General features: G+C 39.8%; 1 protein-coding gene across 1 annotated transcript in view; it reads right to left on the reverse strand.

Moving 5' to 3' along the window:
* Positions 1 to 1,965: 1,965 nt before the first annotated feature.
* LOC124797829 (ras-related protein Rab-14) overlaps positions 1,966 to 26,947 on the reverse strand; it is an 82,828-nt gene continuing 57,846 nt past the window's right edge. Inside the window, exons 6-8 of the mRNA XM_047260867.1 lie at positions 11,339 to 11,407; positions 11,113 to 11,221; positions 1,966 to 5,194 (exon numbers count right to left, since the gene is read on the reverse strand). Coding sequence (XP_047116823.1) covers positions 11,113 to 11,221; positions 11,339 to 11,407 — 178 coding nt within the window. The 3' untranslated portion in view covers positions 1,966 to 5,194. The remainder of the gene's footprint in view (positions 5,195 to 11,112; positions 11,222 to 11,338; positions 11,408 to 26,947) is intronic.

Raw genomic sequence — 26,947 nt, forward strand, 5'->3', positions numbered from 1 at the left:
ACCTCCTGGTGTAAAATAATTGGAGAAGATGAATAGAGCTGAGTGGCAGTGAGGCAAACATTAAGAAGTTTCCACACAGGATAAAAACATGTATATAAAACTTAAATTTTAATAACACCTGCATAGTTAACTTACAATTGCAAAAGTGCAATTATTGTACAAGCTGCTCTATATGTACAACAGAAGTTGTCACACAAAAGTTATCATGTAAGATTGTCATCACCACTCAATTTGTGACTTCATTACTACAGATTTTTTGCTTAAAAAGATATTTCCCACTACAAATAATCAATTTCTTACCAGGTTGTCACTAAATATACGATTGTAAATATGCACATGCCGACAAATACACTCCTGGAAATTGAAATAAGAACACCGTGAATTCATTGTCCCAGGAAGGGGAAACTTTATTGACACATTCCTGGGGTCAGATACATCACATGATCACACTGACAGAACCACAGGCAACAGAGAATGCACAATGTCGGCACTAGTACAGTGTATATCCACCTTTCGCAGCAATGCAGGCTGCTATTCTCCCATGGAGACGATCGTAGAGATGCTGGATGTAGTCCTGTGGAACGGCGTGCCATGCCATTTCCACCTGGCACCTCAGTTGGACCAGCGTTCGTGCTGGACGTGCAGACCGCGTGAGACGACGCTTCATCCAGTCCCAAACATGCTCAATGGGGGACAGATCCAGAGATCTTGCTGGCCAGGGTAGTTGACTTACACCTTCTAGAGCACGTTGGGTGGCACGGGATACATGCGGACGTGCATTGTCCTGTTGGAACAGCAAGTTCCCTTGCCGGTCTAGGAATGGTAGAACGATGGGTTCGATGACGGTTTGGATGTACCGTGCACTATTCAGTGTCCCCTCGACGATCACCAGTGGTGTACGGCCAGTGTAGGAGATCGCTCCCCACACCATGATGCCGGGTGTTGGCCCTGTGTGCCTCGGTCGTATGCAGTCCTGATTGTGGCGCTCACCTGCACGGCGCCAAACACGCATACGACCATCATTGGCACCAAGGCAGAAGCGACTCATCGCTGAAGACGACACGTCTCCATTCGTCCCTCCATTCACGCCTGTCGCGACACCACTGGAGGCGGGCTGCACGATGTTGGGGCGTGAGCGGAAGACGGCCTAACGGTGTGCGGGACCGTAGCCCAGCTTCATGGAGACGGTTGCGAATGGTCCTCGCCGATACCCCAGAAGCAACAGTGTCCCTAATTTGCTGGGAAGTGGCGGTGCGGTCCCCTACGGCACTGCGTAGGATCCTACAGTCTTGGCGTGCATCCGTGCGTCGCTGCGGTCCGGTCCCAGGTCGACGGGCACGTGCACCTTCCGCCGACCACTGGCGGCAACATCGATGTACTGTGGAGACCTCACGCCCCACGTGTTGAGCAATTCGGTGGTACATCCACCCGGCCTCCCGCATGCCCACTATACTCCCTCGCTCAAAGTCCGTCAACTGCACATACGGTTCACGCCCACACTGTCGCGGCATGCTACCAGTGTTAAAGACTGCGATGGAGCTCCGTATGCCACGGCAAACTGGCTGACACTGACGGCGGCAGTGCACAAATGCTGCGCAGCTAGCGCCATTCGACGGCCAACACGGCGGTTCCTGGTGTGTCCGCTGTGCCGTGCGTGTGATCATTGCTTGTACAGCCCTCTCGCAGTGTCCGGAGCAAGTATGGTGGGTCTGACACACCGGTGTCAATGTGTTCTTTTTTCCATTTCCAGGAGTGTATTTCTCTGCTGTGCAGTACTCATTAATGGAAAAAAAGAAAAAAGGGAGAAAAAGTCTATTTGTTTAAAATTCTGGGGTCTTTGTAGCGAATCAGAATTAAATTTGTTAAAGAAATAAAGAACGGCCATCAAAAAATAGTTTTACTATTTAATTTTATAGTTTATTATACTCAAAGGTATTCTGTGTGTTACTGGAAAGAAAGAATTCATTAACTGTTGGAATGTTTTATTTAGTGATACAGTTGCAAGGGCAGGGTGGGAACAAACAGTTGCCAGCACATATGTAATGAACAGGCAGAGCAAACATCAGCAGCACTTAAATGAAATACACTTTCAAGTTCTCATTATAACGAGGACCACATATTAAAGCGATGTAGCTGCATGCCGCAATAAACATTAAAAAAAATATTATACTTCTCCCTAAGACAGAATATTAAAATGGTCTTCTGTAAACTCTAAACATAACAACAAATATAAATTAGTAAAATCACAGTCTTTAAGCAGAAACAATCACAGCAAAAGAATAAAAATACTGACATGTAGAAGTTAGAGAAAAACCTTTCAGACAACAGTTCACTGAGGTAATCAATGATGCACAGCCCTCCTTAGTTATCCCAAGTGTTAATGGGCTTTCCAAAAATATCACTGGGCACAAGCTGTTACAGCTAATTCATATACGTAAGAGGAAGACCTCTCTCAGCCAACAGCATGAAAAGTCTGACTCTCACTGCTTTTCAACACAAGGTCAGTTACATGCAGTGTCCCAGTTCACATGTCATTATTTGTTTCCTTTCCACGATTTGTTCAACAATAAATTTTCACAGGTAACAACAGACAATGATCTAACAAATAAGATTCTTATTAAATTGTTTTCCCAATGACTGCAATCAAACTTAGTGTCATAGATATCAAGGCTGTTCATACGGAAGTGAATCCATATCACATATTCGTTAATCATCTTCACCCAGAAACACCTCACTGCGTAACATTTAAAATAGCCACCATTTTCCATTTCTGCTACTGGCTACACAGTAATATAAGAAATGAGCATAATTCACCAGTTTATTCAAAAGTAGCAAATTAAATTCCTGGAGAATTGTTGGTGGACAGGAGTGAAATTTCCATCATAATGCAGGCTGACTTGACAAAATCTGTCCAATGCATTTTTAAATTTCATCTCTAACCCTATATGCATATTTCCAAATGAATCAGGACTTCTGTCCTGTTAGGTGTATGAACATTGTAATACCGCAAAGAAAGTGCAACACTGAAAGAAAATTACTTTCTTTACAAAACTGAACCTTTTTAGCACTCTCAGTTCTGCATACAACTGACATTGTGTATTTCACTTCTGTCTAAGGAAGATTAAAATTTTTACTGCACGAACAGAAATTTTTAGCATATTCTAATTAAATATTTTAAATCTATACTAGTCACATTATCACCTTTCAGTTCAGCCTTATCAGCTGTACTACAGTAAGCTTTCTTTATAACTGCTTCTAAAGCTTAACAATTCAAATGCTGATGAAATTCTGAATATCAGATCACTTTATACTGAAGGCAGGTTTATAAATACATTACAGAGAAAAAAGTCAGAAACACTTGGTATTTTCCAATAAATTAAGAGCCAAGTCCACATATGTTTGGGCACTAAACAAGTGTCACAACCAACTGCCATTCTTCTATTTTGCTGTGAGTGAAGAAAACAAATGAAAATGCAGAATAGTAGTATTCTTCAGAGCAGTAAGTATAAGGAACAGCAGAGAAATAGGAAACTGCAAAGCACAAACAACCTAAATCCAACAATTAAGCAAAATAGGCACTGAACTAAATTTTAAAGTAATTTATGAGCACAGACTGGTGTAGCAATGAAAACATCATTCAAAGATTAAGAACTGTAGATTTAACATTGGTATCAGTAACAGAACTACAATTTTATGAGTATACCAATATATAAAGTTTTTTAAAGAAATAATGTTTCTTTTTAAGTAAAGAAGACATTAGTTTTCCAACTTTATTGCTCGCTACAACACACCAAGTTTCTGTTAGGTATGTTCAAGCAGCATGATAATTCAATCAGCCTTCTCTCAATCAACATTTCAACAGCACAGAAATTCTGGGAACAAGGCACATGTCATGGTAGCTAAATATATAATAATTATTAATACATTAAAATATGGAAGAGAAGACTGAATGCATTCATATGTTTCAAATAAAGTGTAATTTAGCTCTTAAACTTATTCTCATTTTTCCTGATACACACAATGAATATTACACACAAATTTATTCAGTAATCCATACTTAATTTCTGAACAGTAGTAACAGAACTGCACCCAACTCTGCACCCATATCAAACATACATTAAGTAGCACACAAATGCCATCCTTTTGCTATTTCAATCTATAACACCAATTTATATAACAATGTACTTTACTGCTAAACTAGAGAAATTGAAAATTTCTTAACGTGCAAGTGGACCACATGAAATTAATCCGTAGTGACTTAAGGAAATGTCAAATAGCACACAAATATAATATCTGTATGCAATGTATGCACATATTTGGTATCCTGGAATTCTCAAGTTCTAAATCTTATCACAACTGAATCTCAATTACAACATTCACTCAAACTTTGCTGGTTTTTCTCTAGCATATTAGTAATATTTTAAAACTTTCTAAGCTGGGTTTAATTCACAATAGTAGACATCAAGACCAAGGGTTTCCATGACAAAATAAATTTCTAATATCAATGAATATTATTACTATCTCCAGATACATACATACTTGTGGTCCTAAGTTGCAAGATTATGGTAATTAATTTTTCATCACAATTCATAAATAGGAAGAATAAATTTACAGCAGCCAGATTATTCTTGTAGTAATCTTTTGATATCAAAGGCTGACAACTATCCAACTCCAAACAAATGGATGAAACGAAGACTTTGAAAACTGTAGTAAAATGGAGTGGAGTGTTTTGATTTGTGTCAACCACATAATATAAAAAGAAATGTGAAGCTACTGCTTAAATAATTTTGATGCTTACATCTGTATATGCCAAGAAAGTAATTGTTACATTTAACGAAGTGTCATACAGTAGCTGCTTTTCGAAAATGAATATCCGATGCACCAACAAAACTTCAGATACCAATCACTTAAACTGCAGTTCTTCAAATGATACTTCGCTTTTCTTGCACAGAAAAAAAAAGCAAGGTGCTCAGACACAAAGTGCAAACCTACTCACATTGGAATAATTGAATGTGGCATCTGCTTAGAGCCGTTAATCCTGACCACATATTGGCACGAACAGCCAATTCCTACAACACTAGTTGTATCACAAAAAGTTACATCACTCACTCGTGACCCACACGTCAACTGCAGATATTTACACAGAGCAGTGACAAAGCACCTTCACACGAGACATAACCAACAGATCGAACACCTGCAACAATGATAAGACAACAATGTTAGAGACCACACTACTTATGAAAGTATTACATGGCAAAGTGAACTGGCAGGGTGGCAGAACTACTACTATGCCCTAGAAGTAAAGAGAGGTGGTAGTAATAGCATGCACTTCAGGAAGGAAGGAAGGATTAGCACTTAACATTCCATAAACATAGAGGTCATCAGAAATTGAGCACAAGCTCTGAATGTGTCAATGATGGGGAAGGAAATTGGCCGTGCCCTTTCGAAGGAACCATCCCAGCACTTGCCTAGATTAATTTTGTGAAATAATGCGAAACATAAATTTGGATGGCTGGATACAAATTTGAACAGTTGTCCTCTGAAGTGTGAGTCCTAGGTGCTAACCACTGTGCTACCTCACTCAGTCATACACTCTATTATTCTACTAAATAAAAGGCTGTCCTGTGCTATGTGTGTAATAAATGTAGTGCCACTGAATGAAGTGCCTAGAACAAGAATGGAATAAGGACGTAAATATATCTCAGTTATGTTCCTTACAATGCTTCACTGGTGGTATCCATAAAACATCCTCAGTAATGTTGCCTTTTCAACAGCTGTGTCCGTTGATTCATTGTCTGGCATTTCTACCGTGGATAATAATACTGACTGTTTCAATCTATGCTGTTCGATTTTATTATATTCTGTTTCCTTGTCCATCAAAACATCTTCTCTCCAGTGGTGTCACATTTTGGCGTGATGTGTGTCCTTTCTTGTCTCCTATTACCTCTATTAGTTAAATTTAATGTTACAACAGCAACGGCAAACTGACTATGTGGTCTAGCGGTTAATGTTTTTGGCTAGTGATGCTGAGGTCACATGATTTGATTCCCAGTGACCAACTTAAAATTTTTGCTGGTGGAAAGATGTGGAAGAGTGTCCACATGGCCTTGCAAAGACAACTGAAAAGTTGCTTGAATATAAAGGAAGCTAAATTTAAGCACAAATTGCCAGACAGGCTTGTGCCAGTAAAAGTGACACTGTATTTGGTTGTCAGCAGCAATAGCATCAGTTTTCTTGGTTTTGGTTTGCATGCGAGATACCTGCATAATACGACTACAGCTTTTATTATTTGTATGATCTCACGTAGGTTCTATATGATTTAACCCTATAGTATAGCTGGTAGTAGGAAGGTAACCATTTTCTTACAAAATTTTCTCAATGGAAAAATGGTGAGAAGACATTCTGTAATTCAAGTCAAGAGTTTGGCTCCCCTTGTCTCTATATATTTCTATTTTTTTCTGTATTTCTAAACAGTCTGAAGTTTTCCTCTTACAGAAAAAGAAGTGAACATGAAATGAAACTGTCGTTGTTGTGGTCTTCAGTCCTGAGACTGGTTTGATGCAGCTCTCCATGCTACTCTATCCTGTGCAAGCTTCTTCATCTCCCAGTACCTACTGCAACCTACATCCTTCTGAATCTGCTTAGTGTATTCATCTCTTGGTCTCCCTCTACAATTTTTACCCTCCATGCTGCCCTCCAATGCTAAATTTGTGAGCCCTTGATGCCTCAAAACATGTCCTACCAACCGATCCCTTCTTCTAGTCAAACTGTGCCACAAACTTCTCTTCTCCCCAATCCTATTCAATACCTCCTCATTAGTTACGTGATCTACCCACCTTATCTTCAGCATTCTTCTGTAGCACCACATTTCGAAAGCTTCTATTCTCTTCTTGTCCAAACTAGTTATCGTCCATGTTTCACTTCCATACATGGCTACACTCCATACAAATACTTTCAGAAACGACTTCCTGACACTTAAATCTATATTCGATGTTAACAAATTTCTCTTCTTCAGAAATGATTTCCTTGCCATTGCCAGTCTACATTTTATATCCTCTCTACTTCGACCATCATCAGTTATTTTACTCCCTAAATAGCGAAACTCCTTTACTACTTTAAGTGTCTCATTTCCTAATCTAATTCCCTCAGCATCACCCGACTTAATTAGACTACATTCCATTATCCTCGTTTTGCTTTTGTTGATGTTCATCTTATATCCTCCTTTCAAGACACTGTCCATTCCATTCAACTGCTCTTCCAAGTCCTTTGCTGTCTCTGACAGAATTACAATGTCATCAGCGAACCTCAAAGTTTTTATTTCTTCTCCGCGGATTTTAATACCTACTCCCAAATTTTTCTTTTGTTTCCTTTACTGCTTGCTCAATATACAGATTGAATAACATCAGGGAGAGGCTACAACCCTGTCTCACTCCTTTCCCAACCACTGCTTCCCTTTCATGTCCCTCAACTCTTATAACTGCCATCTGGTTTCTGTACAAATTGTAAATAGCCTTTCGCTCCCTGTATTTTATATCTGCCACCTTCAGAATTTGAAAGAGAGTATTCCAGTTAACATTGTCAAAAGCTTTCTCTAAGTCTACAAATGCTAGAAACGTAGGTTTGCCTTTTCTTAATGAAACTGTATTCACAACAAAACATTGTTTCACAATACTTTTTTCAAACTATCACTTTACAACATTTATTTACCATGTAGTGTACATGAATTCATAGGTTGTCTAAATAAACCATTGGCTGCTTTAATCGCGAAGCTTCATATCTTTGAAAAAATCTAATGTCCTATATTCTTTTCGCAAGTACGTTCACTTGCTTGCACATAATGATTTTCATTCAACATGTACATCTACACAGATACTCTTCAAGCCACCACATAGTGCATGGAGGAGGGTACCATGCATCACTACTTGTCATTTCCCTTCCTGTTCCACTTTCAAATAGAGTGAGGGAAAAACTACTGCCTATACGCCTCTGTATGAGCCCTAATTTCTTGTATCTTCGTGGACCTTACGTGAAATGTATGTTGGCAGTGGTAGAGTTGTTCGGCAATAAGCTTCAACTGCTGCTTCTCAAAATTTTCTCAGTAGTTTTTCTTGAAAAGAATGTCACCTTCCCTCCAAGGATTCCCATTTGAGTTCCCATAGCATCCCCGTGACTTGCATGTTGTTCAAACCTAATGGTAACGAATCTAGCAGCCCACCTCTGAATCCCTTCGATGTCCTCCATCAGTCTGACCTGGTACAGATCCCAAACACACTAGCAGTACTCAAAAATAGCATCCTATGTGTGGTCTCCTTTACAGGTGAACCACTCTTTCCTAAAATTCAACCAATAAAATGAAGCTGACCATTTGCCTTCCATACCACAATTCTCACATACTCATTCCACCTCGTATCCCCTTCCTTCTGGCACCATTTAAAATTGAATTCCAGAAATGGAACAGTTTTTCTCAAAGTTTCTTTGATAGCCTTGAAGTCTACTTCTGCGCATCAAAAAAATGTATCAAATGGCTCTGAGCACTATGGGACTTAACTTCTGAGGTCATCAGTCCCCTAGAACTTAGAACTACTTAAACCTAACCAACCTAATGACATCACACACATCCATGCCCGAGGCAGGATTCGAACCTGCGACTGTAGCGGTCGCGCGGTTCCAGACTCTAGCGCCTAGAACCGCTCTGCCACCCAGGCCGGCGCACATCAAAAAATGAAGATTTTGCAAAGATGGTATCTCCTTGTCCTGTTGATGGTATCACAGAAATTGCTATCTAGTAACATATGCTGACAGGAAAAAATCAAAAGATGAAGGAGCTGTGTGACAAACAAAAACTGTAGACATGTTTCTAACCTGAAAGATGACACCTGTTCAAATTGCACACTGGTCACATAAGAGTGGCGCTAGTAGAGCCACTATGAGGATGCAAATTAGATTTGCTTTAAATACACGCTTTAATGGCCAGGGGAGTTAGTTTCCTTTGAGATTGGACATGGTGGGTTGATGTCAGTCAAGACTGCCTTTAGGGTGACAGACACCATTATCATCACCTCACAGAATTTAAATGAATGGGTGTAACGGAGCTTTGAATAGCTGGAGATTTCTTCTGCAATATTGCAATGACTTGGCAGGAATGTAACCACTGTACATGACTGCTGGCAGCAGTGATCACGAAAATGTATGGTCACAAGAAGATGGGCTCCAGATGATCACGTGGCACTACCGAGAAAGAAGACCGTCACATATGACGTACGGCTCTGGTGCATTGTACTGCATCTGCAGCAGAAATTTGAGTAACATTTGGCACCACAGTGACACAGTGATCTGTTACAAAAGAATTACTTCAAGGAAAGTTCTGAGCCAGATTCCCTGTAGTGTGCATTCCACTGATGCTAGACTTACCGGATCTACACCTGGAGTTATGGTCTTGTGTAAGATTTTGTGTGAAAGCGTAAGCATTCTCGTGGTTATCCCACTCACTCTCACAGCAAGTTTGTATGTCAATCTGGTGATTCGACGTATTTTGCTGCCATTCGCTAACAGCATTCTAGAGGGTGTTTTCAGCATTATAACGTTCACACTCATACTGGTGTTGTAGCCCAACATGCTTTACTGAGTTTAGACATGGTGCCTTGGCCTGATCGATCATCATACCTGCATGCAATCTAGCACATACGGGACAAAGTGATAACTCTAGCATCATCCACAAACAACATTAACTGTCCTTGTATTGACAGACCATGTACAACAGGCATAGAACTCCATCCCACACATTGACCTCAGGCACCAATGCAATGCAATGCATGCATGTTCGCATGCTTATATTCAACATTCTGGTGGTTACACTGATTATTAATGTACCAGCATGCCACATTTACAATGGCTTATCTTGTCATTACATTAACGTGTGGTCTTGAAATTTTAATCACTTAAATACGTTACCTAGACAAATGTGTTTCAGAAATTTGATCCAATTAATTAATTTTTGGTGCTGTGATTTTTTCCCATTAGTGTATTTATGTATATCATCAATTAAATATGCATTGTGTGCATTTTACTATCTCTGCTTTGGGGCTGATATTTTAATTTTACTCCATTCAGTATCAGCATCTTGTGCCCCCCATCCCCTGTCATTTACACACTTACGTTTTGCTTGTTAATAATAATTACTTGCACCTTCCACTGCCTTCTACATCTGTATCATCACACCTTTCTTGTTCTGACTGTGTAAAATTGAAGGCATTAACATCAGGTTGTCACTGTTTCCTTATTATGGTATTTTCTGCAATCACTCTTCATGCTCGTACTGGGATTTAAAATGGCCGCAACTTTGGATCAGAATGTGGGTGTACTTAGTCGTCTCATCACGTTAATCCTGCTATGGCTGGCTAACCAGTTCACCATGCCAAGTAATACAATGCATTCCATATAAAGAATACATTATATGAATTTACTGTTGCATGGTAAGAACTACAGAGCACAGGCTCACTGGGCGAAACCACTATAATACACAGCTAAGGTAATGAAGGTACAATTCTTAGCTGGTACTATCTTGTTAGTTAAGCAAAAGATGCTAAGGAAGTCCTCGGTAAGCGACTATTTACTGTGGAGCAAGAATACAACACATTTTCATGCAACAATCACCAACTTATTTACAAATTTGAATATATAAAAGAATATGGCATTACAGTTTAGAATGAAAGACAAAAACTACCATTAATGCACTTTGTGGACTAAATATTTGTAAGGAGGTAGTGAAATGTGGGAGAGTTTTAAGAAAGGCAGAAAGCAAAGGTATAAATTAGAAACACCTGGAAGCCAATATTTTAAATCACTATGCACTTGATACCATATCACAATGAAACGCCATGAAAGCTTATAAACATATTCAGAAGCATGAATATTACTAAAACAAGCTTCCAAACAACACTGTAATAGGTAAGGCTCAAAAGCTCTGCCTCAATTAGCAGGTCTATTTCCAAAACACACATTAAGTTTAAATTAATTATTATAATGTTACAAAAAATATTTTTCTTCTCATGCTGCTCATACAGCAGCTATTACACCACTTTTTGCATGAAACAGCACAATCCAAATACACACCTAGCAAGCACAAGTGTCTTTATTGGCTTGCTGATCATTGACCAGCGTGCTTCGGCCAGGCTGTGATGGTTTATGCTGCACTCCTGATTCTGCAGCATTCAGATCCAACCTACAACAGAAGAAAAATATTTGCAGAATTTTGTAGCGAAACTATTTATGGTGGAATGGGGTGTTCATCCACATCCAACACGTGAAGAGTTTACTGAAAAAATTTTGAATTCCTTACCTGCCATCTTGTATACTTTGATAAATTTTCTTGGCAGTTTCCAAGAATGCTTCCTCTACATTTTCTCCTCTGGAAGAAAAAGAATAAGATTGTAGGACAGTGTGTTTGGGTCAAAGTGCAGATTAGAGCATGGATCAAACTTCACTTACATGTTTTGAAAATTTGATTCTATTTCTATGAATGAAGTAAGCTATATCCGTGAAATATTAAGCACCAACATTCACTAACATAAAACAGTCAACTATACAGTTATCTCCTGACTACAGTAAACAAGTACTATTTTCTAGATAAATATTAGTAGGCTTAGGTAATTAAATTCCTATAGTTTTCAAATTTGTAATCCTGGATTGAAAGTTATCTACAATTAACTGGAAGTTTATGTAAACCAGTTACAACATGAAAAACTTCCACTTAACATCACAATCTGTGTTTAAGACTAACGCAAAACAAGCAGAAATTTCTTGTTGCATTGAACTTTTTCATCCAATCATTTATCCATCGATCCATGATTTAATCAGCTTTCTCAGTAGTTGATTTCACTTCAGTTTACTATATAAATGGATACCAAGGAATTTCACAACAGGTACTTTTACCTATTCACTGACTCAATATACATTAACAACTGGCGAGTCTTCTGGGCTGTACGGGCATGGGGTGTGGTCTATGAAACTTTTCCATTCCTTATGTTTTGTCCAGAGCTGTGCTGGGTATCTTCAAAGGTGCTCCTGCTTCCACTCAGTCTTGGCAACTGACAGGTTGCAGTGATTATGAAAAAGGGAGTTGAAGTTTACTTGTGACTGGCAGAGATAAAAGTAAACCATTTATGTTCCTGTGTAAACAATGAAACTATCGATTCTGTAGAGCTACTGCCCATTCATCACCAAGTTTCGTGACTTCCTTTCTGTTAATTATTCCCATTTTTATGTACAGGGTTATTACAAATGATTGAAGCGATTTCACAGCTCAACAATAACTTTATTATTTGAGATACACTCCTGGAAATGGAAAAAAGAACACACTGACACCGGTGTGTCAGACCCACCATACTTGCTTCGGACACTGCGAGAGGGCTGTACAAGCAATGATCACACGCACGGCACAGCGGACACACCAGGAACCGCGGTGTTGGCCGTCGAATGGCGCTAGCTGCGCAGCATTTGTGCACCGCCGCCGTCAGTGTCAGCCAGTTTGCCGTGGCATACGGAGCTCCATCGCAGTCTTTAACACTGGTAGCATGCCGCGACAGCGTGGACGTGAACCGTATGTGCAGTTGACGGACTTCGAGCGAGGGCGTATAGTGGGCATGAGGGAGGCCAGGTGGACGTACCGCCGAATTGCTCAACACGTGGGGCGTGAGGTCTCCACAGTACATCGATGTTGTCACCAGTGGTCGGCGGAAGGTGCACGTGCCAGTCGACCTGGGACCGGACCGCAGCGGCGCACGGATGCACGCCAAGACCGTAGGATCCTACGCAGTGCCGTAGGGGACCGCACCACCACTTCCCAGCAAATTAGGGACACTGTTGCTCCTCGGGTATCGGCGAGGACCATTCGCAACCGTCTCCATGAAGCTGAGCTACGGTCCCGCACACCGTTAGGCCGTCTTCCGCTCACGCCCCAACATCGTGCAGCCCGCCTCCAGTGGTGTCGCGACAGGCGTGAATGGAGGGACGAATGGAGACGTGTCGTCTTCAGCGATGAGAGTCGCTTCTGCCTTGGTGTCAATGATGGTCGTATGCGTGTTTGGCGCCGTGCAGGTGAGCACCACAATCAGGACTGCATACGACCGAGGCACACAGGGCCAACACCTGGCATCATGGTGTGGGGAGCGATCTCCTACACTGGCCGTACACCACTAGTGATCGTCGAGGAGACACTGAATAGTGCACGGTACATCCAAACCGTCATCGAACCCATCGTTCTACCATTCCTAGACCGGCAAGGGAACTTGCTGTTCCAACAGGACAATGCACGTCCGCATGTATCCCGTGCCACCCAACGTGCTCTAGAAGGTGTAAGTCAACTACCCTGGCCAGCAAGATCTCCGGATCTGTCCCCCATTGAGCATGTTTGGGACTGGATGAAGCGTCGTCTCACGCGGTCTGCACGTCCAGCACGAACGCTGGTCCAACTGAGGCGCCAGGGGGAAATGGCATGGCAAGCCGTTCCACAGGACTACATCCAGCATCTCTACGATCGTCTCCATGGGAGAATAGCAGCCTGCATTGCTGCGAAAGGTGGATATACACTGTACTAGTGCCGACATTGTGCATTCTCTGTTGCCTGTGGTTCTGTCAGTGTGATCATGTGATGTATCTGACCCCAGGAATGTGTCAAAGTTTCCCCTTCCTGGGACAATGAATTCACGGTGTTCTTATTTCAATTTCCAGGAGTGTATTTTCACAATGCTTTGCACACACATACAAAATCTCAAAAAGTTTTTTAGGCATTCACAAATGTTCGATATGTGCCCCTTTAGTGATTTGGCAGACATCAAGCCGATAATCAAGTTCCTCCTACACTCGGCGCAGCATGTCCCCATCAATGAGTTCGAAAGCATCGTTGACGCGAGCTCGCAGTTCTGGCACGTTTCTTGGTAGGAGGAGGTTTAAACACTGAATCTTTCACATAACCCCACAGAAAGAAATCGCATGGGGTTAAGTCGGGAGAGCGTGGAGGTCATGACATGAATTGCTGATCATGATCTCCACCACGACCGATCCATCGGTTTTCCAATCTCCTGTTTAAGAAATGCCGAACATCATGATGGAAGTGCGGTGGAGCACCATCCTGTTGAAAGATGAAGTCGGCGCTGTCGGTCTCCAGTTGTGGCATGAGCCAATTTTCCAGCATGTCCAGATACACGTGTCCTGTAACGTTTTTTTCGCAGAAGAAAAAGGGGCCGTAAACTTTAAACCGTGAGATTGCACAAAACACGTTAACTTTTGGTGAATTGCGAATTTGCTGCACGAATGCATGAGGATTCTCTACCGCCCAGATTCACACATTGTGTCTGTTCACTTCACCATTAAGAAAAAATGTTGCTTCATCACTGAAAACAAGTTTCGCACTGAACGCATCCTCTTCCATGAGCTGTTGCAACCGCGCCGAAAATTCAAAGCGTTTGACTTTGTCATTGGGTGTCAGGGCTTGTAGCAATTGTAAACGGTAAGGCTTCTGCTTTAGCCTTTGCCGTAAGATTTTCCAAACCGTCGGCTGTGGTACGTTTAGCTCCCTGCTTGCTTTATTCGCCGACTTCCACGGGCTACGCGTGAAACTTGCCCGCATGCGTTCAACCATTTCTTCACTCATTGCAGGCCGACCCGTTGATTTCCCCTTACAGAGAGGCATCCAGAAGCTTTAAACTGTGCATGCCATTGCCGAATGGAGTTAGCAGTTGGTGGATCTTCGTTGAACTTCGTCCTGAAGTGTCGTTGCACTGTTATGACTGACTGATGTGAGCGCATTTCAAGCACGACATACGCTTTCTCGGCTCCTGTCGCCATTTTGTCTCACTGCGCTCTCGAGCACTCTGGCGGCAAAAACCTGAAGTGCGGCTTCAGCCGAACGAAACTTTACGAGTTTTTCTACGTATCTGTAGTGTGTCGTGGCCATATGTCAATGAATGGAGCTACAGTGAAGTTATGAAATCGCTTCAATCATTTGTAATAGCCCTGTATTTTGATGGCTTCTCTGTGGCTATGGATGTTCTCACTATAGATAAAACATTGGTTTCGGAGAACTTCACAATTTCCTTACTGAAGGGCATACTTGGCTACTGATTTTTCTATTTTCATTTGCCAGTAAAGATTTACATTTCTTCAGCCATGTATTCCTGCTTGTCTTTGTAGTTACAATGTAGAGATTATCAAACATACATGGAATTTTATATACCTCACTCACCAACAGAGGACTGTATTAATCCTTTAAAGATTGGAGTGCTTGACTTATTTCCTTGGTTGGTCTAAAAAACAGTCTGATATTTTCGTGTATAGTGCTGCCCATCTAATCGCATTTTAAATAAAAGAAGCAAAAGTGTTCTTCCACCACTATGTTTTATCTTTTCTCTTCAGCGAACTGTTATTTGGTGTAAGGACTATTTACTTCTTTTCCTGAATACCCATTTTCCTCAAAAGCCTGCTTAAGATGTTTTTATTCAGTATTCAGGTGTTCCAGTTTTAAAAACATTCTGGCCCCACTGTGTGAGATGATGGATTTCTTATGGAAATATCTGTGCACATGTGTGACTTTCCGTAAAACTTTGTTTCAACCTCCCATTGGTCTCTCTCTGCAATAAGGCACTGAAGAAGGATAATTTGGTTGTCATTTTCAATTCCCACAGCAAATCTGTCTCCATAGCTCTGGTCAGCACAAGCTGACTGCCATGTAAGGGCCCTGGGTTTGATTCCCTGTCTGTTCAGAGATGGCACCCGCGTGAAGCAAGACGACTTGCACTAGGCAGCCGAACAATGCCAGATGGGGCCTCCTGTCCAACAATGCTGTACAATAATTCCATTTCCATGGTAAATTGGAGTTAGTTTGGGTGTATGTGCCACACACAATGTGTCTCGGGGAAAGATAAATTTTGGGTAGGCCATAAGGTCTGGAATACACAGCTCCAGTCTTCAATAAGGCTTTTTTTACATTTTTGAATTTAATAAGATAACATTAGATTATTTGTTTTCTTCACTGTGTCAGGTCCCAATTTTTTTGGTACTATCCTGATGTTAACAGACTCAAAATTCTGCACTGATGATCTCTCATTTATTCATAACAGCAGTGTTCCCTTGCTCCACAGGAAGAACCACTACCCTTTCATCTGCATTTGAATGTTTTGAGAGCCTCTCTCTCACATTTTGTTAAATTATTTGTCAAAGGTTTACTGCAGCACAACAGTCTGGCAGTTTTGATTCAAACTGCATTTGCAATCTTGTTAGGAATAGCTCATCCCTGCTTCTACATTCATAATAATCTCCTTAACTGGTGCTTTCGTAAGTGTTATAGCAGCATCTCCCTTTTTGCAGAATGAAATTCCATCTTGAGGCAATACTCTGTCTGGCTTATTAATAACAGAACCAGACATCAACATACTGTTTGTACTTTCTACAATAGTTTGCAATTTTTGAACTACTACTTATGCCTACTAGTCTTTTCTATTATACTGTACACAGACCCAAATGCAAGGCAGTCTTTTCTATGAAAGAAATCTCTCTGTACTAGCAATGAATTTTCAGACCAACTAAGAAAATGTGTCAAACTCTCTGATATGTAAAGGATAACTGCTCTCTTCTGCCAGCATGAAGGGAGGTGGGGTTATATAAAATTCTATGTACATACGGTAAGGTCTACACTGGAAGTACCAGGAGAAGCATGAATACTTGGTTGAAGGAACATGAAAGTCTAGGTCAATAAGCGAAAGTAGAAAATTCACGTGTAGCGGAACATGTTCTTCAGCCAAAAAAAATCATTAAGTTACCTAAACCAAAATTTTTCTACAATGACAAACTATTCATATCTATACGGAGAAACAATTAAAATATATAAATGTGGAGATAATTAACAGAAAAGCTATGAAACTTAGTGATATATGAACAGTAACACTACAGAATCAACAGTTTAATCTTAGACAGATGACCATCGGTAAGTTCCATTCTGAGACGGATTATCTTAGCCGATCACTTGTAAATGATCACACTCCTCCTTTCACAGAATTTATGTTGCTCTCCAATGTCTGAACCATCAACTGGGCAGACACAGCACAAACAGGAGCACCTCTGAAAATGTCCAGTGCAGCTCTGGACAGAACAGTATGAATGGAAGCCAAGACATCCAGTCCTAAAGCCTTCAGTATATTATCAGTATACAGGTCTTGAATAATCTAGTGATTATTAGTCAACCTTCAAAGCAGATGTTTTTTATGATTTAAGATGGAACTTTCTGTTATCAACACATTGCATGGTTGGTTGGTTTGTGTGATGAAAGGGATCAGACTGCCACGGTCATCAGTCCGCCCCCCCCCCCCCCGCCCCCCCCATTACATGCTTCTTGAGATCCTGTTCTGGCTACTGTGCAGCTGCATAATTTAATGATAACAGGGCATTAGTTTTTGAAAAGATTTAATGATTCTAACAGATCGCAGATATCAAAAGAGGGATGGTGATCACATACCGACTCTACAAGATTTTTTTTCGTCCCCCATCTTTCACCTCATCAACTGAGGTCCAGTTTTTAATGTGCTTTGTGTCACAATGCAAAGACTTTCACCATGCAAGTAGGTACTGGCCTTTACCATTGCAAAATTTTATGTATTAATAGTGTGCTTCCAGGTGTTCTGGTGAAATACTGTTCCATTTGAAGCATATTTTTCAATGACTGACCCATCCATCATCAAGTGCTGCAAATTTGGCTCTTATGTGTACTCGCTGCCTAGACTCCAACCTGTCAACTACTGTTGGTCTTGCACCACTTTTTATAGCTGAGCGAGTCCCAATGCCCACTAAATTCTTTAATGCTCTTTTGTTTTTCAGAGCTCGACAGTGTGTCACAGAAATGCAAATTCTCTCACCATTTTCCAGCTTTGGTGGATGTGATGGCCAATGAGAATTTTGAGCGATTGCCAGGCCCTCAAGCATAATTTAAATTAAAGCTGCCATCCCTGTTTTTTGAAAAGTTTGACGTCTTTCCTTCAGTAAACTCCTGAATTATGCTGTCCCAGAAGCTTGGCTTTTTCACCGTCATACTGGTCTCATCGTATTTCATTTCATAGTTATATTTGAGGCAGCCCTCAGCAAAAGTCGATTTGCTTGATTGTTTTAATTGCGTATGTCATTTACGTTTCTTTTATCTCTATTCGACTGTTCTGATAGTCTCCCCACATAAGACATGCTACATTCACACACACTGTGATACACTCCCGGCTTTTGAAGATCTAGGTTGTTCTTAAGATTATGTTGGATGCCATGTTTCTGCTGGAGCCCACTGACCTTTGCAGATACTGTGCCAGGATATGGTAGATACACAATTTTTGGCTTCTTTTCCTTGTCAGAGAGTGTTTGAGATCTGCGTACCAGTCTTTAGAACTGAATTTCTTTATGACGGATGGTGATGCCTTGAGGCGTGTAGGTTTCCTATGCTCACTGTGAGCTAGGGATTCATCTATTTGTCTCTTACCTAACACGTCGAGGAAAGGCAGTTGGCCCTCTTTATCCAGTTAAATCTGCTTGTGTCTGTATATGTGTGGATGGATGTGTGTGTGTGTGCGCGCGAGTGTATACCCGTCCTTTTTTCCCCCTAAGGTAAGTCTTTCCGCTCCCGGGATTGGAATGACTCCTTACCCTCTCCCTTAAAACCCACATCCTTTTGTCTTTCCCTCTCCTTCCCTCTTTCCTGATGAGGCAACAGTTTGTTGCGAAAGCTTGAATTTTGTGTGTATGTTTGTATTCGTTTGTGTGTCTGTCGACCTGCCAGCACTTTCATTTGGTAAGTCACATCATCTATATATATGGACGAGTTTAAATGTTACATCAACTCTTTAAACTTTTCCGCTCCATGTGGTCACATTGACCTAACAAGGCGTGAACATGACTAAGTTGAACTTACATTCACAAAAATGGAACATCACATAACATGTCAGCAGAAAATAGGATTATGCACCATGCAAACCTAGCTCTAGTAAGAAAAGCAACCCATGACCCCTGATAAATGCTTGATGTCACTTCAAAAGAGATTCATCTCAATCTTCATTTATTGGCCACACACTGCAGATACTTGGAAATGGGTTGACAGTATGACATTGTCACAAGCAGAAGCAATGGAGATAAAGTCTGCACACCAGGAAACAAAGTTCTATCACTTGCACAATAAGGCAAGATAGGATGCTGGGAGCTGTTCTATAATTAATCTCACTAACAAACATCTAGACGACAACAAAGAGGACAAGGACACTGTACTTCTCTTAGCCAACAAGGGCAATCCTATGGTCCTAATGTCAGATGTAGACAACAATAAGAAATTTTCTATCTTTTCAAAGACAATAAATATAGACATATCCATCTTATGAATAAAACCAATGAAAGCTAATAATACTGGCACACCTATATACCAACTGTTAAAATACCTGAAACACATTCTCTGTGAAAATGTGGGGAAGTGAGAACACCACAACATGAACTCTGCTGACTTTTGACACCATCTCAGTCAACTGTGGCACCAGAATACTGCCAGTATTGATATAGCCGCCCTCTTCATGAAAGTTCTACTTTATGATTCTTGGAACTCATCACGGGTCTTTTTAGGCACTTATTTCCTGTTCAATCGAAAATACAGGGTTATTCTAAATGATGGGCCCATTTTCAAAAATTTGGGTGCATTCAAGTACAAATCCAAAATGAACACGCATTATACCAATGGAGCGAGGAAGTTTCAAAGTTTTCGGCGGGCAGTGACTGTTTCAAAAGCGGCCGCAGTTTGCACTGTAATAGGGCTGTTATTCCATTTCACTGTCAGTTGTGAGTGAGATGGCGACAGTGGAGCACAAGGTTTTCAGCGGTCTTGAGTTCGCGAAAAGTGTCTCGCAAATTGCAGTGCAGTATGCATTTCGTACCAAATTCGGTATTCAACCAACGGTGGCCACAGTGAACATTTATAACATTTATCACATTTCTCATTATTAAAAACTAGATATTACAAATTATTGCCAATTATTAAATTGATATCAAACATAATGAAAAAAACATTGAAACTTCCTCTTTTCACTGATATAGTACTTGAATAAATACGAAGTTTTGAAAATGGGTCCATAATTTATAATAACCCTGTATTAAGAACACACAGATGGTATGGCAGTGGGTAGTCAGTAATCACCTGTGTGACTAACCTATACATGGAAAACACTGAAGCAAAAACGGCAGAATCTGCCATATTAAACTGATGTGTTTCTGTGGGTATGTGGACAACGTATCTTATGTGGCCACATGAGGCAAAAATCTTAAGATTTCAGGAACATTTAAACTCCATTCATTGTAACACAGGGTGTACCAGGAACGATGGTCAATATTTATGGACATCGCAGTAACAATCACCCAAAGCAAAAAAGTATAGTAAACATGGGCTGTGAAATGCACAGCTTAAAAGCTACGAGCACTTGTTCGATACAAGAGGTGTTTCACAGTAGTGAAGAACATGTGCTCATAGCTCTTAAGACATGGGTTTTAGAGTCCATGTTTACTGTTCTTTTTTCCCTCCTGGGATACACTATAAAATTCAGGATGGAACTTTAGAAAGAGGGCCAACTACTTTTCTTCACAGTGGTAGTCAAGAGAAGAACAGACCCACCCCTGGGTCACAGTGCTTACAGAAAATCTATGCACCATGACCTTTAACTCCATGCTTCGATTAATCACCATCTGTCAGAAAGAAATTTGATGGTAAAGACTCCTGTCCATAGCACAACAACACTTTCATACAAGGAGTGGACTGCCAAAGAATTCCAACTTTTAAGAACAATGTTTCGAAGGAATGGTAGGTACTCAAAGCATTAAACTGAATGGGGCATACAGTCAAAATTAACAATACTGATGATGATTTAGTTGAGGGGGCACCCGACATAATGGTCATCAGCTCCCTGATGAAAAGTCAACATGAAATCTCATGGGTGGGGACGAAGTCTGTCCCCATATCAAAATATTGTGCATAAAATGAAAATCAACTCAGTAAAACACACACAAACACATTTATGCAATCATGCCAAGAAACCTTAAGAGATCACAAAATTTTTGTACTTGTTTTTATACTAACTGAATTGTTTACAATGAATACAAATCATAGTGGCTGTTTCAATTTCCTACCCATTTGCACTGTGAAACTTATGAGCTTATAAAACAAGTTTATGTTCCAGTGTGAATGCTTTTGCAATGTGTTTATTGGGCAATGTATGTAGTTTAGAAGAATGTATTGACATTATAGGCAAATATTGCGATGTTTCTCTTGGAAGGAAGTAAAACTGAAGGCTGCTTCCCACTTACGATCTTTAGAACTGTATTCTTAACTCTGACAATATACTGTAGTGCTTTTGTAATGATGAAGCCAGTATCTATCAGCTGCCAAAATCCTCAAGGTTTACAGCAACTTCACTGTTTCACATTTGTCACCAATAATGTTTCCATGTTATACTTTATAAAGCCAGCTTACCTTTGATGCTTGTGTTCCTACTTTGGACTGTGACACCTTTCAACTATGCTAACAACCATGCAACTATACCCAAAGGCACAAACTGACGAATGTTTCCTTTAAGAGACTAAGAGAGAGACACTACATACCAAATTGTATTTCCCATTTCGTATCTTAACATAACGGTCATTTGGTGTGGAAATGAATGACTTAAGGTCTCCAACCTGAGATACATTTTGTTCAGTATTTTATAATTTCTAGTTAAAAAACCAGATTTATAATTTCATAATTGAGAAATTTACTTAGCAAGTAGCAGCAATGCTCTTTGTATTCAATAATTTGTCGGAACAAATAGAAAATTTGAACAGTTTCGCCAGCATGAACAGAAACGTATTGATATGCTACTCCAAATACATTTCCCATTTCAGCATTTGTGTGCTTTATTTTTGAGATACTCAAATGACATTTCCATGTTACATTTAACATATTGATGGATTAGTTCTCAAGCGTCACAAAATAGGTTGATTTTATTGCAACATAAAGTGAGAACACGACACAAACAATATGGATATCACTCTTCCAAGTATTTGAAAGAGTAATGAAACAGTAAGTAATTAAATACTTGCACGATTACTAGCTACTGTTCATAATCAACAGCTTCAAACAGGTACACATAAAGAAACAACAATATTGGCTTCCATAGCAGAACTATCAGATGCCTAGAAAATCTGCTTCTACATACATACTCTGCAAACCACTATATGGTGCATGGCAGAAATTACCTTGTACCAATACAAGTCATTTCCTTTCTTTTTCCCTTGCTCTGTCTACGAGTGGAACAGTGAGTATGTGTCTCCATGTGAGCCCTAATTTCTCCTATCTTTGTGGTTCCCTATGTGAAATGTATGTTGGTGGCAGTAAAATTGTTCTGGAGTCAGGTTCAAATGCCAATTCTCCAAATTTTTTCAACAGTGTTCCTCAAAAAGAACTTCACCTTCCCTCCAGAGATTCCCATTTGAGTTCCTGAAACATCTCCATAACACTTGTGTGTTGTTTGAAACAACCAGTAATACATCTAGCAGCCCACCACTGAACTGCTGCAATGTTTTTCTTTAATCTGACTTGGTATGGCTCCAACCACACCATTAAAGAATAGGTCGCATTAGTGTACTACATGCAGTCTCCTTTACGAATGAGCCACACTTTCCCAAGATTATCCCAATCAACCGAAGTATACCATTCACCTTCCCTACTAGAACCTTTCACGTTGTATACGCGGATAAGGGAAAAAAATTCCTAGATTTTTCCCAGATATTCCATTTAAAAAAATATATACTCTTTCCTGGGCGAAAACTGACAGTAGCTTTTCTGTAGTTTTTCCCTTGGAACTGTGAAACTTATCAATCCTCTGAATGGTTAACATTTTATACACTGGCGTAGAAGATATATTGGAAAGACCATATAATGGAAACTAAGACACTTTGTTAAGCTTATTCTGACAATCATTTCTGAAGTATGTGCCATTGAAGCTAATGTAATGCCATACTTTTGGATCTTTCAAGTCCCTCTCAGCTTCTGAAGTAGTATTGGGGAGGGGGGGGGGGGGATGAGGAGGGGAGAAAATGTCATAATACAACACACACATGACAAATTATGCTGAACTGTTATGGTGGACAATAGCTTGCTCTAATTGCATGGTGAATTGTTGCATTACAGCATATAGTTTTTCTTTCACAGATCACAGTTAATAGTCATTTTATTACATCAATGCTGTATGGATTTAGCAGGTTACTTGCAGTGGTGCCATTGGTCACATGGAATACTTTCACTGGAAGGGTGAGAAAAGTTCGGAAACAACAAAGTTTACAAAATAATGCTATTGCCCAGTTTAAAACAACTTCAACTCTAACTGCTTGCATACCCACCATGACAATGGGTAAAGCACAAAGAGAACATTTATTGGTCTCCCTTATACCACTATGTCTGTGTGGATGTTCAGTAACTGGCTATGAATCCAATGAACCTTGCTCTGGAAGAAATGGGTGGGGGACGGTACCACTGTACACATTTATAGTACTATAGGCACAAGAGCAAACCACAGAAATTTATTTGGGGGAGGTGGTTGAACAATGACTCTAGAACTGCCATTTTTAATATAAATGAGCTAGTCAGTTTCAAGAAGCTACAACATTGTCTTAATGCGATCAGCCTGGTAATGCTACAATTGGCTAAACAGGAAGTTAGCAGAATTACAGGAAATCTCTTACTGTGAGCATATGACAATTCAGTAACGAATAAAAGCTCTGTACTCCAGCTTTCATGATAGCAAGTCCCCCCCCCCTCCTCCTCAATTTCTGCTTTTGATTTGACTATCATCACTGCAACCATATGGAGGGGTATCTATGATGAGGCCAGACTACCCTATGTTTCCTCAAGAGGCAGCAGCCTTATCAGTAATTACAGGGGGGGAACAGTCTGAACAATTCATTGCTTTATCCTTTTAATATAAGCCAACATGACCTCTGTTGGTACTCAATGACTGACAACAACAGGAAACTACAGTTTTTGTGTTCCCAAGAACCTGTAGCTATATTGTATGGGATAAAAATTGTGGAATTCTTTTAATCTCCCATTAGGATATTTGGGGACTACTCAGTAGGAACAAATGTGGCTTCCTTCTGGTTGCAATGTAGACTATTAGATCCCTTAATTAGCGTAGGTTATCGAAACTGAAAAAATAAATCAGTGGGTTGAAGTCCTTAAAAGTGGGCATTAGTAAGTGCAGTGGCAGGAAGAATAATTTTGGCCTTGTGACTACCAGGCTATCAACATCATTACGTAAGGGCAAATTCAGATGCAAGTCTAATAAGGAAAAAAGACAACAGGAATGTGGTACACTATTATTAACAGCCTAGGGGATAGGTATGGTCATAGCCAAGACTGAATCAAAAGCACAGCACTAGAAGATCATGTACCATATTTACTCAAGTATAAGACAACCCTCATTATAGAATGAGACCCCCTTTTTAACAAATCCCTTGAGAAATCATTCAACATAATCTAATAAAAATTACAAACTGTTTATTGATGACAAGTATCCACTTAGAAAACATAACATTACACTTACAATAAATCTGTACCACTTACCGATTGTCTGTGTTCTGATAATAGAAAAGAAATGGTTTGCATTAACTTTTATCTTTACTATCTTTTTTGCTTAATATCCACACCAGCTGCCTGTGGTATCACTATTTTTAAAAATAACAATAATAATAATAATAATGATGATGATGATGATAATCACTGGTAACATTATCACAGCTAAAACTGCTCCGAGTGAAATGAGGATCAATACAATTTCTAATCTTCTTTGGTCAAAGTATCTGACTGTTTCTTCCAAATATGCAGTGATTTACAACATTGTCATTATAATGGGATCTGATAAAACAGCTGTTTTCTCCATATACATTGCAGATTTCAAATCTACAATGACACGAAAATGTGACATTCTTATTTCCAAACATGTTGTCTGTCCACTGCTCTCTCACTGGCCATATACAAAAAAGTAACAAACACCCCCCATCTTCTTCCCACTATGCCGCACGGCGAGCATCACCAACGTTGTATGAAATACGTAAGTATACCACTGGCCACTATCTAAACTTTTACCATCATCAGTAGAAATGTATATTAGTGCTGAGTATTTGTATAATTTTAAAATAAATTCCATTAATTTTCACTGCAAATGGGCAAAGGCAAACAAAAGTTTAAAGATTTTAGATATTCAAAGAAAGCTAAGGTACGCTGTATACTTGTCTACAGGTAGCAGCACAATGAAATTTGCTGCCTCCTCACCATTTCCCCCCCTCACCTTATTCTTAGTTCTCAGTCAAGCTGGTGTCAGCATCCCCCATCCAATCCTTTCGAATTCTTCAAAATAAATTTGCATGTGATTTCAGCAGCAGCAATAGTTGTGAATGTACGACGATCCTGCATTTTTTGAATGATGAATTGTAACTGGGCAAATACGGTATGCCTAATAATTCCACAGAGGGGAGAGGTGCAAGGGAAGGATGAGGTAAAAGAATTAAATTTGTTTGAGATAAAATCCAACTGCAGGAAAAAATAGAAGGAATAATGCTAAGAGAGCAATGACTGGGCAAAAGAAATGAAAGGGTGATCTGCATTCCAGGGTCAGGTTATAGCATCGCTTCTTAAAAAAGTAATGTAAATTATTTTATCCATAGGTGACTACAATGGAGCCGCTATACGAACTTAGAGAATCGTAATAACTATTATCTCTCTACTGTAGTATATAAGAAAAGATTTCATTGTCTTCTCTGTCTCCTCCTTTGCCTTCTGTGCCTGGTTGGTTCTGATGTTGCATTTCAATTACAGTCTGTAAAGAATTATTTCTAATATAGGTAGTGTTTTTAGAATTTCTGATAAATATATATGTCAGTATTTAATGCAGCATGTGTTTTCTTTAGTAGCAAGAAAGTACCTTCCCTGTCCCCTTTATTTTATTAATTAAATAATAATTAAATGTGCCCTGGCCATTTGTAATTCGATTGTTGAGGCGACCACTGGTGTTAAAATTGATAAAAATTTCTTCATAGCTATTTAATTCTGACAATATTGAAAGGATTTAATCTCAGTAAAGGTAAAATGGCGTCTCATAATAATTTACATTTCATTTTAGGCCAGAGGTACAGTTTTCTTGAAAGGAATTATTTTAATTGTGTACGCTGCCATTGCACATAGGCAGCTACACTGGAGCATCAAGCCTTACAGAGAAAAATAATAGTTTGAATATTATATTAAATTTGCTTATTGCATCACATTTAAGAAAGAATTTTTTTAATCCATAGTGAGTAAGATGGATGTCTTCACATTGGAATACACATATTTCTGGCCATAGTGCCCTGAGAAAATTTAGTCATGGGTTTTAACGAAAGTAAAAGATTTTCTTTAATCAAATATTTTCATTCCAAATTAATGGAACATTTTTTTCTCTCTTTTCAAAAAAGAGAGTTTGTGATAAGGTTTGGATTATGACTGCCATTTATTAGTTATGAAATGCATAGCCAAGCTGACGAAACTGCAGAAATGTAGGAAATAAAGGAGATGGAACCTAAATAATTTCAAACAACAAGAGGTTATTCAGTTTTGAAGTGATCCTGAGGCAATGACACACAAATAGGCAAAAGAAATGCAATTGAAGATGAATGGACAATTTCCTATACTGACTGGAAGACACTTCAAACTGTCTTAAGGCATTACCCACACATGGCAACACATGAAGTGGGAATACACGAGAGTTTCACCCATACAGCTGATTCCTGCAGGTAGCACCTGGTGTACTGGGTCCTGGCCTGGGTAGTGCCTGGCATGCTAGGTCCATTCCACCTCTGTCTGCAGGACTAGAAGATGGAGAGTAAC

This window comes from Schistocerca piceifrons, chromosome 5 (genome assembly GCF_021461385.2).
Source record: "Schistocerca piceifrons isolate TAMUIC-IGC-003096 chromosome 5, iqSchPice1.1, whole genome shotgun sequence".
NCBI classification, from domain to species: Eukaryota; Metazoa; Arthropoda; class Insecta; order Orthoptera; family Acrididae; genus Schistocerca; species Schistocerca piceifrons.